The sequence below is a fragment of the Scardinius erythrophthalmus genome (genome assembly GCF_964197995.2).
Source record: "Scardinius erythrophthalmus genome assembly, chromosome: 2".
NCBI classification, from domain to species: domain Eukaryota; kingdom Metazoa; phylum Chordata; class Actinopteri; order Cypriniformes; family Leuciscidae; genus Scardinius; species Scardinius erythrophthalmus.
The window spans coordinates 52,253,675-52,271,871 of record NC_138222.1 but is presented as its reverse complement, the minus strand read 5'-3'; the positions used below and the strand labels follow the sequence as shown (position 1 = coordinate 52,271,871).

General features: G+C 37.1%; 1 protein-coding gene across 1 annotated transcript in view; it reads right to left on the bottom strand.

Annotated features, from left to right (window-relative positions):
* igf1rb (insulin-like growth factor 1b receptor) overlaps positions 1-18,197 on the bottom strand; it is an 87,790-nt gene that overhangs the window by 30,416 nt on the left and 39,177 nt on the right. Inside the window, exons 3-5 of the mRNA XM_081358725.1 lie at positions 2,219-2,522; positions 955-1,091; positions 731-875 (exon numbers count right to left, since the gene is read on the bottom strand). Coding sequence (XP_081214851.1) covers positions 731-875; positions 955-1,091; positions 2,219-2,522 — 586 coding nt within the window. The remainder of the gene's footprint in view (positions 1-730; positions 876-954; positions 1,092-2,218; positions 2,523-18,197) is intronic.

Genomic DNA, 18,197 nt, shown 5'->3' with positions numbered 1-18,197 from the left:
CTTGTTTGTTTGTCTCTAAAAGCGTTCCCAGAGCTCAATTTAGTCTTTCGTAACAACTTTGCACAGAGAGGGATGTTTTGATCTGTTTTGGAAATGGGATAACAGTAAACAAACAGGGATTGAATTAAATTACACATTTCTTCTATGACGCACGGGACCCATTCAGTCTAATTCCGTATGGAACCCTTATAAACCAACAACGCCTAACTCCTGCTTTTAAATGTCAAATGTTTAATAACTTAAACAGTAAAAATACAGTATAAAATCAATTCTAAACTTTGTTTTGTTATTTTTTTAAATGACGATGTGGTGTTGCACTGAGTAGCCCCACCCACTATAAAATCTCATTGGTCCACTATCCTACCATCATTACTATTCATGAAATATTATATATCTTCTGATTGGCTGTGATTTGCCCATTTTGAGTAGTTTTGCATTAAAGAGGTGCTTCATCGCTGGCAAAACTGGCTTTCAATAAAACTTGGCTGCCTATACATTAAAAAGGTGAAAAGAAAAAATGAAATCGGTGCTACCTGACTAATGATGAACCAACCCTTACAATACCTGTTCTGTTAATAACCCTCTGTCGACCCGACGGTCCAGGTAACATGGAGAATGAGTAAACATTGTTCATTTACATATACTACCGACATACAAAGTGTTTTTAAAATTGGCGAAGACAGACAAACCCTGTTGGGACATGGTGCAAAGTGTTAAATTCACATCTTACTCGTCCCAGAGTTCCTCTCCGTGGATGTATCTCAGGCTCTTGAGGAAGGAGAGCGAGCTCAGGGTGTGTGATGAACGTATCTTAATGTATCCCGTCACCGTCTTGATGAGTCCCAGGAAGTTCTCCAACTCCGCGGCGATGTTGGCTAGAGAGATGGAAAAGAGTGTCAGTGAGCAGCGCGGTGGAAAGTCAGTAACAGAAGCTGCTGAGCCGCAGATACTCACTGCCACGGCGGATGTTGATATGCAGGTTTCCTTTGATAACGGTGCAGCCCTTGAGGGACTGAGCCGCGTCCACAGAGTCAATGACCTTTTCATCACAGATCTTGTCACATGGGCCGTTACAGGCAGTGCAGATCATGCTGCCAGACACAATGGGACAAAAGGACGATCAAAATGTGTCACCGCAAAACCAACACTGATAACCAAATATCTCACTTTCACATTATCACGTGACCTTCAGTTCAGTGAAAGCTAAAGTTTGAATGCAACGGAACTTTTTTCAATCTTTCCAACAGAAGAACATTTGAAACGGCCATATTTGAAACTCCTCTCAGGCATGCAAGTGCAGCTCCCATCTCTTTGAATGGGGAAACATTCTCCAAAACTGTTCGCCAAGCTTACAATTAAATTTCATATTTGAAATCACCAACGAAATCTGACAACAACTCTCTCATAATGCGCATGCGCAGTCCTAAGCGCGCGTCTCAGAAGACTGACTGTTTCTATAGGAACAGGAGCTTCTAACTGCAGCTGCAGCGACGCAATGACTTTACCAATCGGCTATTGGCTCTTTTCTTTAGAAGACGGGACTTATTACGCCATATTGCGCCTTGCACTTTCTCCCATTCATAGTAATACGAGTGCACTGTCTTTCTGCATATATCTGTATAGTCTTTGGTTTAACCAGAAAACATTTTTCGTTTGGGTTAGTCTGATTGCTTTGTAGGAACACTTTTGTCAGGTTTTTCAGGCACTTATTGTGAGGGAATTCTTTATTGGATTTTAACACTACAGTCTTACTGGTAGATGAAAGTATAATCAAATTTGTAAGGGCCATTATAGCTTTTTACTGTCACTTTTGATCAATTTAATGCATCCCTGCTGAATAAATGTATTTATTTCTTTACAAATAACAAACAAACAAAAAGAAAACCTAACACTAAAAATATTTTTTACAGACACTTAAAATAAAATAATAATAATAAAAAAAAGTTCAAATAATGATATGAATGATTTGTAAAACTTTGTCAGTGCAGGATATTCATGTTACTCAAACTCCAAAAGGATGTTGGAAAGTAAAACAAACTAAAACATTAAAATATAACAGAACACATTTGAGACAAATCAAATATAATCTAAAAACAGAAACAAAAATTCACAAATCACAGATATGCTTTGATTTACTCATTTTCACTAAAAAAATATAACCATTTATCAGATGCACACTTTCAAAATAAAACGTTTAATGCACAGAAAGTCTTCGTACCTCCGGTTCTCATCACGCGTGAAGCCGGGTGGGCAGTCAGACATACACTCTCCTCCGTGGATCACGAAACGGTCATAATCAGGCAGGTGGACCTTGGAGCAGAAGTCCATGGTGATGCAACGCCAGCCCTCGAACTTGTACGTGTTGTACGGACAGTCCTCCACGCACCGGCCCTCGTAGTAGTAGTGCTGGCAGGCGGCACAGGCCCTGTCGCTGTCGGGCACGGTGCAGCTGCCCAGACACTGGGGGTGGCAGCACTCGCCCGAATCAGTACACGCCCGCTGTCCACACGTCTTCGGACAAACTGGAGGGAAACACAGGGTGGAAGATGTTGATATGAATATTTTCTGGGTTTGTGTCAAGAAAACTACTATTGTAAACTAAATTAAATTAAAAACTTGTATTGTATTTGTGAAGAAAACAGTTTAAAGTTTAAAACCCCCCTCAGACCATTAAGTTTGATTTTACAACATTAGAGATAAACCGTTCCATAGTCTCTTATAATATCAGAAGGTGTCTATCATTTACTTTTGTTAGATATTATTGTCATTCTCACAAAGAAATGTCATATTCGACCACAAAAAAAGTGTTATCATCCTCATCCAGAAATCATCATGTTTGAGTAATGACTTTAAAATTAAAGAACGGTGATTAAATTGAATTATGATATAGAAGTACAATAAATACTACCATAATGTAAAAATAAACAATACACAATATACCTTGAAATAATATACATATTTGCATTACAGTACCTAGAATTTGGTTGGAAAAATGTAAAAAATAGTCTAAAATAATTTTTATAAATAGTTTTTCTTTGCAGTGAGCTACACATTTTTTTTTTCAGAGACTAATAAAAATGAGAAAAGAGATACACAGAGAGTAGTGGGTAAAATTAGACCTATCAGTGTTGCATACTTCTTTCAGATCCTCACCTTATTTGAACTAGTTTACAACATTCAGGAAGTCAAGTCATGCAAGCTCAAATAAAGTTAATTTCATAACCCGGCTGTGAGGCAAAAAGCCTGGCTTAAGCCCAAGCGGTTTGCAGCTCTGGGTCAGGGACATGTGATCGCACGTCCTCTCTCCATTACTGTCTGTTTCTTCTTGACCTCTGTCTTTCAAGCTTGACTGATAAAGGTTACTGCAAACAGCCTCAAGGATACAATGCTGTACAGTTCACAAACAAGTACAGGCACATACTTCACCACAGTCAAAGTATTCCTTCACCTTCATGTATACAATGCATTCCCTTTTGCCAAAAAAACGATCAAAACAAATGACCAAATCACCATTAAACGCATTGGCATGTTGAGACAGACTACATTATTATCCAGTGTTAACTTGAGGCAAACCACAATAGTACAATAAAAAGAAGTTAAGGAAGTACCTTATGCAAAAAATAAAATAAAAAATATATATAAAAATAAATAAACAACATACATTTTATATGCAACATTGTTTATTTTGTGATATCATTTAATTATGCTAATTGATACAACTGCAGTTTTGGAAAGCACACTGATTGTCAACAATGCATTCTCATTTCAATTTCTTATTTTTCATAATTTTTTGTTTTGTTTGAAATTCTAACCGAGGCTGCAAATGCTCTAGAAGCCAATATATAGAGCATCTGGTTGCATGACATTTCATGTAACTTAATTATTCTGTATTATACCTTCCAACTAAACTAATAACTAACTAAATATTAAGACATTAATAGATGATTCCACGGGGAACGAATAAATAAATATTAGTAAATATAGAAATATTGGGGATTATAAACTAAAATAAATAAATAAAATAAATGGTAAGAAAAAATAATCCATCACATTTGTTAATAAATGTTCATAAAAAAAATTACAGGGGGAAAATATTCCCCTTCCAAACAAACTAGACTAAATTGATAACACTTTAAGCTTTCATTAGTTAGCATGAACTAAGAATTAACATTACTTCTACAGCATTTATTAATCTTAATGTTAATTTTAACATTTACTGATACATTATTGAAAGTCAAAATGTTGTATTTCTTCACATTAGTTAATGCACTGTGAACTAACATGAACAGCTGGATTTTTAACTAACATTAACGAAGATTAATAAATACAGTAACAAATGTATTGCTCATTATTCGTTCATGTTAGTTAATACATTAATTTATGTTAACATATGATACATTATTGTAAAGCGTCACCACTAAATCCAACATAAAAGTTAATAAATCAACAAGAAAAATTATTTCAGGATGGAAATATTGCCACTTAATATGAAAAAAAACCTACATTTGTGATATTGCAAGACACACAGTCACGCATAACCAGTGTGTTTTCCTGTAGTCATCTCTCTTTTCCCCTATTCTCATATGGCACATACAGGCGATACATTCAGTGTTAACTCCAGGCCCACTTTACAAACAAATCCAGTCCGCATATTCCATCCGACCGAGACTATGTATAATTCGACCAGAGTCCTCTGCTATCATTCTAAATAAGAGCGCATTGTAACAGGGGAGAGGAAAAACTGATTCAGGTCAGAGCACCAGCAAGGAAAACACCAGCTTTAGTACAAGAATGGCCTACATTTAGAACAGAGAAACTCAGCTGCCCGATCTTTCCTTACGCGCTCTTTCTACAGCCTGGAACGCAGGAAACTCGCTGTAAAAATGACTATGGGTAGACATCTCACATATCTCACAAAAGCCACAGAAAGACTATTTGGTTTCATTTTTAAATGTTGGCCTTTCCACGGCGGCAAAGGTCTGATGGTTTTTAGGGAGGGTCTCCGTGAGCGTATGAATTCAGATAACCTTACAGAGAGAAAAACAGGGAAACATTCAAGCTGTAATTTACATGCAACAGTTGTCCTGGATGACGCTATAGCAAATAAGAGTTAAATCATAACGCTTTGGTTAAGAACACTAGCCTGAGGTTTAATGTGTATCTGAGAGAGTTATTGTTCATCACGAGCCGCGTTCAAAGAGCAAATTCTTGACAAACGAGTCAGCCGTTCAGTTTAGGACACCTATAGTTAAAACATAAATATCTGTTTTGCATACAGATCCTGCAAAGCACCATTTTAGCTATCATCAGGTCGGAACGAAGACAACCCAGCTAATTTGGTCTGGCTGAGATATCCCGTCTTCAGCTGATGACACTTATGGTGGAGTATTCACAAGGCCACCATGCTGGAATCTCTGTTAGTCTAAACACGGAAAAAAACAAACCAGAACCAGACACCCTTGACTGAGAGCCTTTGTCAGGGAAGATAGAGAGGGCGTTTCTACATCCTTTACCAACAAGTTTAGGCTCAGAAATCATCTTTAAATAGAATAGCTAACACTATTTTAATGCACATTATTACCGATAGATAACGTACACTCATTCTCAAGGGCACAATGTGATCATTCATGGATTGGCTCTTTTTTTTTGATAGGCTCAAACCTACAGCGTTCCAGTTTCTAAATTAGTTGTTTACCAGTAAACCACAACATTGTACATAAATATGAAATCATAATGTGAAATGACATTAAAGGGTTTTTCTTTTTTTTCTTACTTAAAAGTTGGTAAGATTTTTTTCATGTTTTTGAAAGAAATCTCATATGCTAATGTGACCAAAAATTCAGTAAAAACTGGAATATGATTACATTTAAATAACAGCCATTACTCAGTCTTCAGTGTCACATGATCTTTCAGAAATAATTCTACTATGCTGCTCAAGAAACATTTCTTATTATTATCATCATCATTGTTGAAGACAGTTGTGCTGCTTAATATTTTACGGATTTTTTTTTATTTTTTTTTTTAAGGATTCTTTGATGAACAGAAAGTTCCAAAGAACAATTTGGAACTTTGTTCCAATTCTTTAAAATAGAAATCTTTGTAAATTGTATATACATGTATTTACGGCTACTTTTGATGCATCCATGCTGAATAAAAGTATTAATTTCTTAAAATAAAATAAAAATCTTACTGACCCAAAACATTCGAACAGTAATGTATAGTCAATCAATAGCCCTTTTTAATGTTTCAAAACATCATTACTGTAGCATAGAGGAAAGCAACGAAGACTACATTTTTACTCTTGGACCGTGTGGATTCTGAAAACCCCTCGTGTGCTACAGGTGAATGATAATGAACACCTGGCTAAGGAAATCTTGGATGTTCTCTCTCCATCCGGGAGCTGATCAACTATTAGATTACTTTCTGTTTTCATACACAACAACATATCCAACATGAACACCTGGGCCCTCAGGAAACAAGCTAGACTCACATTTTTTCCCTCCCTTTTTATGATTATTAATAGCTGGAGGAAAATCAATTGAAGTAATGAGAAGTATGTAAGTATTGTACATGACGAAATTGCAGAGAAAAACATTTACCAAAATGTTGCATTTAAAATATTAACAATTAACAACTACAAGTATATTTTTTTATACAACGCCACATAAGTGTCACAGAGAAGTTCCCTGTTTTTAGCTTTTAGTATCTGAAAAAAAAAGCATGCTTTTAAAATACTTAGGTCTGGATTTGTCTCAGTCTGAATCTGAGAACCGAAGAGTTCATTTGCATTGTTCGTTTCTTTGCATCCAGCTGCAGGGACGTTCAGCAAGCAGTGATTCCTACCATACTGGTCAACAACGTTGATTTGCAGTTGTGGGACCAGCCAGCTGTGCAGCTTTCCATGTCAACAACACATGGCTTTTTGTATATATTCAAAAGAAAATTGGAATACATGACTAAACAGATCGCGATAAATTTCAAAACAAATCAGGAGTAAAAAATTAAATGAAATAAATAAATAAAGTTCTATTTGTCTATAATATAAAATAAAATAGAATAAAATCCATTTACATAACACGTCTTGTAATGGAGCAAAACCACCCCTAAAAGCTGGCACTTCGTATTGACTTTGTAATGTAGCTAATTTCCACAAGAACAAATAGTAATGCTGACATTACAACCGATCAAAGATTCACAGCTTTTTATAGCAACCACACTATTGTAATTAAACTTTTTCTTGAGCTAGCCCTGCTAAAGCCATCCACACTGTGTTCACCACAGAAACGCAGACATCCGTCTAACCCTGTTGGGCCAAACCATAATCTACATTGTTTTGTTACATTATGCTGAAGACGAACAAGCTGTTTTTTTTATTTATTTTTATTTTGTATCATAAAGTATAACATTTGTTTTATCTTCCCATTATTAAATGGATAGTTCAGACAAAAATGAAAATTCTGACAATTTACTCACCCTCATGTCGTTCCAAATCTGTATAGGTATGACTAAACTAAACTGATTCCAATAATTGCTTTTAACTAAAATAAAATAGGCTGAAAAAAACAACACAAAACGGTTGGTTGCATTCCTGTTCAGATTTGCATATCATGTAGTTACTTGCATCAAAGCAAACCTGTCTGAATTTCAACAGTGGCACATAAAAAATTTTTTAGCAGAATGTTCACACTGAAAAGAAACACCATAAAAAGTAATACACGTACAACTTTTGCACTTTACTTTGAGTCTGAAGCTATATGATAGCTTTGTGTGATGAAAATTTTTAGATGTTACTTTCTGATTTTCAGGGAATAACATTACCTGATATTTTAGGCGTCTCAGAAACCAAAAAAGGCATTCGGAAAGACATAAGGAATTGTCATTTTTGGCTGAACTATTCCTTTAATGAATTACTATTAAAGGTGTGGAGGGGTGGGGATGCCAAGCCCTGTTAAATTAAGCCGGCTCTCACAGAAGACCCCCTCAGAGAGTCCCTGTATTCACCATCATGGCGCTGACAGTCGAGGCACAGAAAGGACGCCTCAGGCTTTTTTATTTTTAGTCAACATCGTCACCTCAGCCCCTCTTCCTTATTAATTCAGGAAACTCTTCAAGTTCATCTGAGGTCTTTTCATCACCGCTGATCTTGGCTGCCACAAACCAGCATGTCTGAGAAAAACAGGTTGCATGCGCTGGCACAGTGTGTTCCCTCTCGCTCTCCATCAGAGTGAGAGTGTGCGAGAGGACACCAGCAGATAACGTGCAAAGAATAAGGTGTAACATCCATCCCGAAATCTTCCTTTCGTCCCCCAGTGGGATGGAGACCAATAGGAATGTATGGCTCCCAGTTCTCATGAATATTTCTGTATTATTAAGTCTCAAAGACATCTAATCTAGCACCACAAGGTCACATCTAGTCTTATGTGTGGTAGTGATGAAAATTTGTGGAGGATGAAATTATGTTCCTTCCTCGAGAACGTCGCTGATGTGTGTAGGTGCAGTTATATTTTAAAATGCGGGATTTAGCATAAACCCAAGTTTTACTCTAACAAATCTATTGAGATAAGTCTCAGAGTCAGTCTAAAGTCCGAAACGCACCCTATCATGCATGCGAATGCGAAGCAGTAACCAACCTTGATTGAATTCCCTTCAAACATCTGTGCCATTAAACCAAGGCTGCATTCGAAATCGCACACTTCCCTACAATATAGATGAAAAACAGTATGTGACCAAAGAAGCGTGTCCCAATTCACTAACTCTGATAAAACAGTAGGCAAAAAGTACCCGGACGACCTACTACTTCCGGTGAGATTCTGAAGTGTGCATACGATGGACACATGATGATGACAACATGGCGAATGTAGTACGTCCGGATTACATTCATACTACACACTTTTTTTAATGGTCGTAAATTACTTATTCAAAATACTCAAGAGAGTATGCGATTTCGGATGCAGCTCAAATGTGTAGCTAGCAAGTGTGCCACACATGTCCTGAAAAGTGAAGCCAAAATATTTTGATGACCCCCTGGTGTCTGGCTGCAGTTTAGGTCATAAACCCCGCCCTCATAGTGTAAATAATTGGGATGGGTCACGAGAGCCACAAAAAAAAAAAAAAAAAAATCCAATTACCCAACTATTTCCCAACATTTACCAATTGGCGATCGGCTCTTAGGGACTTATTCAGACATATTGCGAGTTGCACTTTCTCCCATATTTAGTAATATGAGTTCCTCACCTCACTATCACAACTGAGCAGACTCTACCTCCAAATGACATCATCAGCGCAAGAAGGCAATGTTTCTGGGACATTTTGGCTTCATTTTCCTTCAGTGGAATGGAAGTGGAGGAGACACATCGACCATCTCTTTTTACATTCAATGATAGCTAGCCCTAAAGTCGAAAACTGACCACAGAAGACAACAAGCATCTTAATTTTGTTTTTTAACAGAAACGTGCTGCAACTTATAATCCAAAGCGATTTAATGCAATTAACTTCAATCATACAAAATATGCATAAAGCGCACATATTTAGATTCGTGCCAAATGAGAGGAATGAGTGCCAAAGTTTTTTTTTTTTTTTTCAGTTTCACTTTAAATAAATTTATAATGAATATCACTATAACTTACGTTTGGTTCTGTTGTGAATAGTGTTCATTTAAATGACTTCTTGTGGACTGAGAGAAAGAAAATACATGTTTATAGTGTTTGTAAACATTTAGTTTTATTTACTGATATTTTACATTATCTCTGAATATAATATGTAATATTCATGCATACATATTAATAATTCTGGTTAATAAAACCCATTCAATGCAACAACAACAAAAAAACATTACAGAAATCGATACCACTACATCATCTGTTATCTATTACCAAGGATGAATGTGGTTACTTATTTGTTAAGCTAGAAATTGTGACACCTCCAATATAAGAAACAAATCCAGATCATAACGTTCATCAAGCACTAGCAGTGACGTAAAAGGGCTCGAGCTGGACAGCGCATCACTGCTCTAGCTGTGACACCTGTTCAAGAGTGACACCTGATAGAGTTTCACTATCATATAAGATGGCAAATATCACTTGCAACACGCTTGGGCACGATAAAAACAAAATTCAGCAGTTTCCTGAGTCAGGCCTGAGTCAATGACTTTCAAAATATCTTTTGAGTTCTGCAGAAGAAAAAGGGGTTACACTTTAGACATTTCACTAACTATAAGTAACTTTTTAACTACATCTCACCTATCAGTCATTAGAGTACTAGTAGACTGTTAGCCTAACCCTGGGTTAGTAGAATAAGTTGACATGTACTTGCAAAGTTACAGTACTTATAGTCAGTAGAATGTCTGTGGGAGACCATCAAAATAAAGTGTTAGCAGATATTAAGCAGACAGTATACTTATTTCTAAATTATGACTATTTTGGATGTAAAAATCATACTAACATTATAATTGCACCTCGGGAAACATTACAAAATAAAAAACGCATTTCCCTTTAACCCATCCCAGGTAGTGCACACACATTAGAAGAAGTGAGAAGTGAGTCGTGGGTATTGAGGGCTGTTCATTCACTCGCCCACCTAAATTTTCCTGCCGTTATTGAGAATCGAATCCGCAACCTTCGGGTTACAAAAACATGTCAATATGACGTGAATGCTGTGAGCGGATGATATGATGGCATTATAACAGAACAACAATAAAGAGGGACGGCTGAAGCTACCAATGACCAGACTATGTCTGCGCTGGATAAACAAATAAACACACAAATGACTTTTTGAACTGAAACAAAAATCAATTAGACTTTAATAGGAGACACCGTCCAATGTTCTCGCCTTTCGGTGACTAACACTGACATTTTCTCTAACGTCCTTATTAGTCTCCCGCTCAAATCTGGCGAAACTAGTAAAAGCCGTTTTACCTGACAATATTAGAGTGTCTCATACCTGTCTGGTCTCACATAATAGGACCCGCACCCTGTAAAACCGCTTTAATAAGCCCAAAATCTTCACATTTACTGTACTCAATCCCAGCTTGCAGATGGAGGGCTGAACAGTTATTACAAATCAGACAGTTGGCTAGGTAACAGTCTACCATAACATTGCCTAACAATTTCCAGATTTTTAGACCTAAATACATGAAGTGTTCAGGGGCCATTTTCCCCATGTGCCTTGCAAAAGAGTGGCTGTTTTTGACTTGTTCATGAATAGTATTTAGCCTGTTCTCTTCTCTAAGATTGACTCACAAAGAGCGACTAGCGCTAATAACAGAGTCCTCATCCAGACAGCCCGAGGGACTAATGTTGATGGTTCAACGCCTGTGATGCAACACAAAAAAATAGGGGAAAAATCAACATAAACATTGTGAACTTTTAAAATCCTCTAAAGACAGTGCTGCACGCATAATAAAAACAGCACTCAAAGCAGGGCTGCAGACCAACGGCGATGTAGACATAAATTAAGGACAGCATCTGAATGACAGGAATAAGTAACTCTTTTGAAAGCGGATTCCCGTCACAGGTCTGCGGTTTGAATCTGGAAAGGCTGGTGGGGGTGTACAGGGCTCACAGCACTCGTGGGCGTTTGAGGTCTTGCGATGTTTCGGATGGCATGGTGCAGGATATGCCCGGCTAGCTGGCACAAGAGAACTGGCTTGGCTTGTACAGTCACCTCTGCTTTGTTTCCTCCTGTCTTCATGCTCTACGGAGGCCAAAGGTGCTGGCAGTACAGGCCATCCTGCGGTGGCAGGCTTTTTTACTCACCGAGCCTAAGCTTCCAGCACTTCCAGTGTCTTTGCTGCCTCTCCTAGTTACAATCTGCGTTTTAAATGCCAGACATTAAATATCTGTTACAAATTCAGCCCACAATATGATTGTCTTATACAAGATGCTTTGTATATAAAACGTATTTAATATATTATAGCATATTTAAATAATGTAATATAATATAATATAATATAATATAATATAATATAATATAATATAATATAATATAATATAATATAATATAATATAATATAATATAATATCCGAGCTGACAAAATGAGTCAGCATGCGCACAGGCTAATTACGAGCTACAGGCAAAACCAGTAAAAATATATATTTTTTGAGGTTTTCACAAAAATAAGTTCATTAGTACCCCATCTAGTGATCCCAATGCTCCAAATAGCAATTAAACATCTAAAAGTATCTTTTTTTGCAAGTTTTCTGAGAGGAGTATCTTTCCTTTGTCCAAGAAAAATGACATTTTTCTCTACACGCTTCTCGACAACTGGTGCTTGCCCTCAGCACAACTTTGGTATCGTTGTAAAGTGCAGCATTCCAACTTTGAGAATACTCATAGCGAATTCTCGATGATGTGAGTCCGAACCAATAAAATGTAATTTTCAAACTAATGCTGATGTTAACAAAACGATCTTACTCGCGCTGACTGACACATCAGAAGCGTACACATAAAGACTCTCAGACAGCGCGCAATCCCGATATACACAGTTCTTCAAAATATTTGTCTTGGTGAGTTTTCAAACAAGCATGATTTATGTCTTAAATTAAGGTTTGGTTAACTGTTGGGGAAAATCTGATGTGTAACATTATATTAGATCCGTGTGGTACAGTAGGTCTTAATATATAGGCAGTTTGTCTAAATGTTAATCAAACGATTGTGGTATAATGGGAAAAAAAAGTTGAATATGTATTTCTTCTATAAATATGGGTTTTGACTTGGTGTTTGCCAAATTTGGTGTTATTACCAGGGATTTTAAGGTTTGGTTGCTAGGTGATTTTGTTTTGGAACCTTCAGAAAACTTTTACTCAGTTCTTCTCTAAATTGACTTTGCTGACTCTATCGACTTGAAACAGGTGTAGCTCATTCATTTCTAGGCTGATTCCAACAAATCATACATCATTTTGAAGGTTTTTTTAGAATTAGAATGCGAAAATAACGATAACTCATTTTTGAAAATTTGGTCATTGCGACATTTTGCCAGCACGGGTCACATATAATAAATATAATCTAATATAATATAGGAAAAAGATATCAAATATAGAAACGGGGATAAGACTGGTGCTCTGGCGTAAGGTTAGTTTTCTCAATAAACACACACGGTCAGTTGACGGTGGGCTCTTTGCAAGGGGCACAACACAAAAACATGAAATCCCATCTAGTGGTGTCGTCAGTGAAAGGTGAGAGAGCAGGGCACTGCTCCAGATGGTGGGGGGCGGGAGGGTGTCAAGCCTCTGGAGGAACAAACCAAAAGAGGCCAGACACCTTATAACAGGGACACTCCTAATATTTCATACTGTAACTGTATTGAGAGGGTATATCAATCAATTTCAGCTTCATGTAGCATACAACTAATTTAAACAATTAAACAAAGCGTATTTAGGCTTACTTAGTTTAACCTCCTTGTACTAATATTTCTCTAGCATCTATTTCAAGTAACACCAAATAAAAACCGTAAACGTGTTTGATGGAAATGTGGATGATCCAGAGTTCCACAGGGATTACTCTCTAAATAAACATCTACTATATCCATCTTATATTGAGCTGGTCATTCCCAGAAACACTAGCACATGTGGATGTAAAATTCAGTAACTGGCACTATTTCAAGCAAGTCAATTCTTATTATAGCCTAAACCATGGGCACATTTGACCATGACAGCCTACCAATAAGAAACTAATTGTGTAGCATTTGTAAATGGAGATCTGCTGACAGTTTCATTGTCAAACCAATTAATTCAGTCCAGTTTAGATTTGATTCATTACACACATTTCATCTAAATTAAAATACATTAGCCAATTAATTAGTCTTTTTTTGTTTAAAAAAAAATTGGAAATTTTAAACAAATAAAAATGAAACATGCTAAATTAAAAAAAGACTCACTGATTAAAGTGAAAAGAATATACTAAGTAGATCTTTTTTTGGAATAATAATAAAAAAGCAACTTGTTCACATACAGAATACATTATGGATACAAATATACAGAATACAAGGATCTTTAATTTCTATAATTTTTTATAGCTTTTCAGCTTGATTACAATGAAAAACCATGCAGAGTATATATAATAAATAAAATGTTTTTAAATAATAATAATAATTATTATTAGGGATGCACCGATGTGAAAATTGTGGCCGATACCGATAACCGATATTAATATTGCTGTTATGGCCGATACCGATATTTACCGATGTCGATATCTCTGTATAGAAAACAAATTTTAATGATTATCAAATAAAGAGCTATTTTCCAAAACACTTTTTTTTTTTTTTTTTATACTTTAGAAATGACTGATATTGGGCACCTTTACCTGTATGCAAAATATGTCACACATACAACACACATGCATTATATTGCATTGCATATAATGTGTGCTGGTCAACTTGTCTAAAATTAAGAAACCCTTAGAAAACAGGAAAAAAAAAACAGGAACATTGTGTACAATTAAGATAGGCTACTTAATTTATTATTCCAATATCCAAATATGATACTAAATACCACAGGGAAAAGGGCTTCTATTTGTGTCGTGCTGTCTTTGCCTTTGAACATTGCACATTTTAAACAGGACAGGCATTAGCTGAATAAATGTTAGCCAATACAAACATATTTATAGAAAACAGTTGACAATGAATAGACAGGAGTCCAATAATAGCATAACCAATCACTTATTCTAAAAATAATAACAAGTAGGCTATAAGACGAATCCAACATATGGGCTGTGTTAACAGTAAAACGTCCGTCATTTAACGAATTTTAAAAACATGGATGGATAATACAAAATGCTTTCTGACATTTTGATAGAAAAAAAAAACAAGCAAGAACAAAATTTAAACTTAGCCCGTCAATTTTTCATTTTACAATTATCTTCTCTCTCTGCGTGCGCGCGTCCGTGTTTGTGAGAGAGAGCTCGCGCAGCACTGATACAACGGTAGCCTACTTTTTAATCCATAAGTAACGAACGCGCTAGTTTTCATACAAAATAAATATGTAACATAATTAGATAGGCTACTTTAGTTATTATTAACACAATAACGTTACACATGAAGGCTACGTTTCTCAACACTGAGAATGAATAAATAAACGCCTGTTTCTCCACTCGCGCTTATCAGTAATCCACAAATCACACGTGCTGTCACTTTTGAGAAAAATCAAATTCGAACGGGTATCAAATATCATGCAATATATTCAAATATTTACGAGTCAAAAAACGATCAATCAAAAATGTGTCATGAAGAGGGAAAAAACATAAGTCGCACTGGACTGCGTTAATGTTACTGACGGGACAGTTCTCTGTTACGGACGTCTGAAAGCGGCACTAAAAGACCGCTTTAAAACTTTCACAGAGACCTCAAACAGAAAGCACAAAGCCTGTCTTTAAATTTAATTTTGTTTTGTATTAATTGTATCTTAATTTTGATCAACGTTAGATCAAAAATAAATAAGAAGTAAATATTAGAAAATATTTAATCAGGACATGGAGGCGACGGCGCGTGAACAGAAGCGCGTCTCAAATGAACCGAAACCTACCTGCCTCACAGACCTAAGACATATAGAAAGCTTGAAACATCTATTTTTAAACAGAACAATTCAAAACGAATGAAAACAGACTGTTCTCTGCTTATGTCATCTGTATGAAATGTGTATTTCTCTCAGGCGCGTTCACTACTGCTAAGATCGCGAGTCAGCTTCACACTCAAATATTGGCCTGTTCACATCGGCACTATTTTGACATCGGAACGATACTGATGTGTAAAAAAAATTACCATATCGGCCGATATTATATCGGCGGCCGATATATCGTGCACCCCTAATTATTATTATTATTCAAAAATAAAGAGAAAATAAAACATTTATTGTTTGCCTAAATAGTATAGCATTTAATATCAGCAAATGACCGGTTTTCAGACCATAAAAAAAACGAAAATATTTAACAGCTTATAAGCATCAGCTAGAATAAAGAAAATAATTACAAGCAATAGGACAAAAAACTGCAATAGAACAAAGACATATGAAATAGACCTACCTGAAAAACTTTAGGCATTAGGAATAAAAAACTGCAACAAAGCAGGTTTATTAGGCTGCCGTCACTTTAAGAGCGAATGCACTGATCTAATACTGATAGACATGCATGTTCTTTCTAAACCATTTACGTTCACTTCAGACATAAACAAATGTGTTTATGAGGATACTCGCAAAGGTGTGCATTTTGATATATAAGTGTTTATTTGACTGTTCAAGCCCAATAAGGTGTTAAAAAGAACTCTAGGCACTAAGTTTACTCACGCACCGTATGAGCAGCAGCTTTATGTGTGCGCATGCTCAAAAACAGTCTCTCAGATAGTATATCTGCATATATATACCGAATATATACCGAAATCAGTCCTTTTTTGCTGCTTACTGCGCTTGAATGGTTTAAAATCCATTGTTTATTAACCACAAGGCTTAAAAACGATACAAGGCATTCAAACGATAAGCTTTTAAGACGGCACAAACGGCAAAAAATTTGTCAAGAATCTCTACTGGTTTACAAATTTCTACCAGTTAAACATGTCTACCGGTATATCGCCCATCCCTAGTCCACTGCAAAGATAAATCCGGATACTGATTCATGACCTAATGACCAACCTAATGAACAATGCCAGTAAGCTAAACCTATCAAACTTAATCCTAGTCTTTCCACTTGGTCAGATGAAGCAAAGTCGGAATCAGATGTACTAGATAAGAGTCTTATTCTGTATTTCCACCTGATCACAATCATGTAGTGACGCACTTCACTAGCTTGCTTGCTCAGCACCAGCGATGGGAGTTTAGGAGGTGCCACACGTGCCACAGCCGTGTGGAGAACGGGAACAACAACGAGGGATGTAGCGGCAGCCGGTAAACAGCAGCAGGCTTAGGCAGGTCTGAATCATAGGGATTGATCCCTGTACCAGACAGGTGTCCTGTTCCTGCCCTCACAGGGTGTGTGCTCACTGAGTCAGGCAGTCTGCTACGGGCCAGGAGGATTAGCTTGGCCGGGTAGATTATGAGGGAGTGAAATGCTGTCCGCGGTGGGAGGGGTGGTCGACAGGGGTTGACTGCGGTAGACAAGACAATGCTTACTCTATTCCACCAAGTTTTGAGAGCAACGGTGTGACGCTGGGCCTCCGCATGGCCACATTAAGCGATAGCCAACGGACAAAGGTGTGTGGAACAGGCGCTTACTGTACTTAGCCAGACACGGGATAGAACGCATTTGAGCAGAAATCAGCACGTTAATGTGTGTGTGTAATGCTAAATAAAAACAAGAAAAATGAAATCGTCCCAGCTGTTACAGCTAAAACTGCTCTAAACGGATCAGTAGCACAACTGTCTTGAATGTTAGTGTTGTGTTGTTTTTCACTGTTGTCAGATGTGTTTTTCACTGTATGTTGTCAGCCACCATATAACCCTGTAGCCCAAGACTGGTTGCCCACTGAAGCTAAGCAGGGCTGAGCCTGGTTAGTACCTGGATGGGAGACCTCCTGAGAAAACCAGGTTGCTGCTGGAAGAGGTGTTAGTGAGGCCAGTAGGGGGCGCTCACCCTGTGGTCTGTGTGGGTCCTAACACCCCAGTATAGTGACGGGGACACTATACTGCCAAAAGAGCACCGTCCTTCGGATGAGATGTAAAACCGAGGTCCTGACTCTCTCTGGTCATTAAAAAAAAATTCCAGGATATCCTTCGAAAAAGAGTAGGGGTGTAACCCCGGCATCCTGGCCAAATTTACCCCTTGGCCTCTATCCATCATGGCCTCCTAATCATCCCAATGTACTGATTGGCTTCATCACTCTGTCTCCTCTCCACCAGTAAGCTGGTGTGTGGTGGGCGTTCTGGAGCAATATGACTGCCGTCACATCATCCAGGTGGTGCTGCACATTGGTGGTGGTTGAGGAGATTCCCCCTTCCATGTAAAGCGCTTTGAGTACCCAGAAAAGCGCTATATAAATGTAACAAATTAATATAACTGACAAATAAAACCAAAACGTCAGTAAAAGGCATAAACAACTCTAAGATATGTACCACAAATGATCAGCTAAAGCCCAGAGAAAGATTTAAATAAATTAACGTTAAAATACAAAATAGAACCACAAATACCAAAATATTGGTTTTAAAGAAGTCATTTTGAGCCCAAATTGAATGTGACAAGAAAATAAAACAGTGTACCTAAAAATAATGGCAAGAAAACTT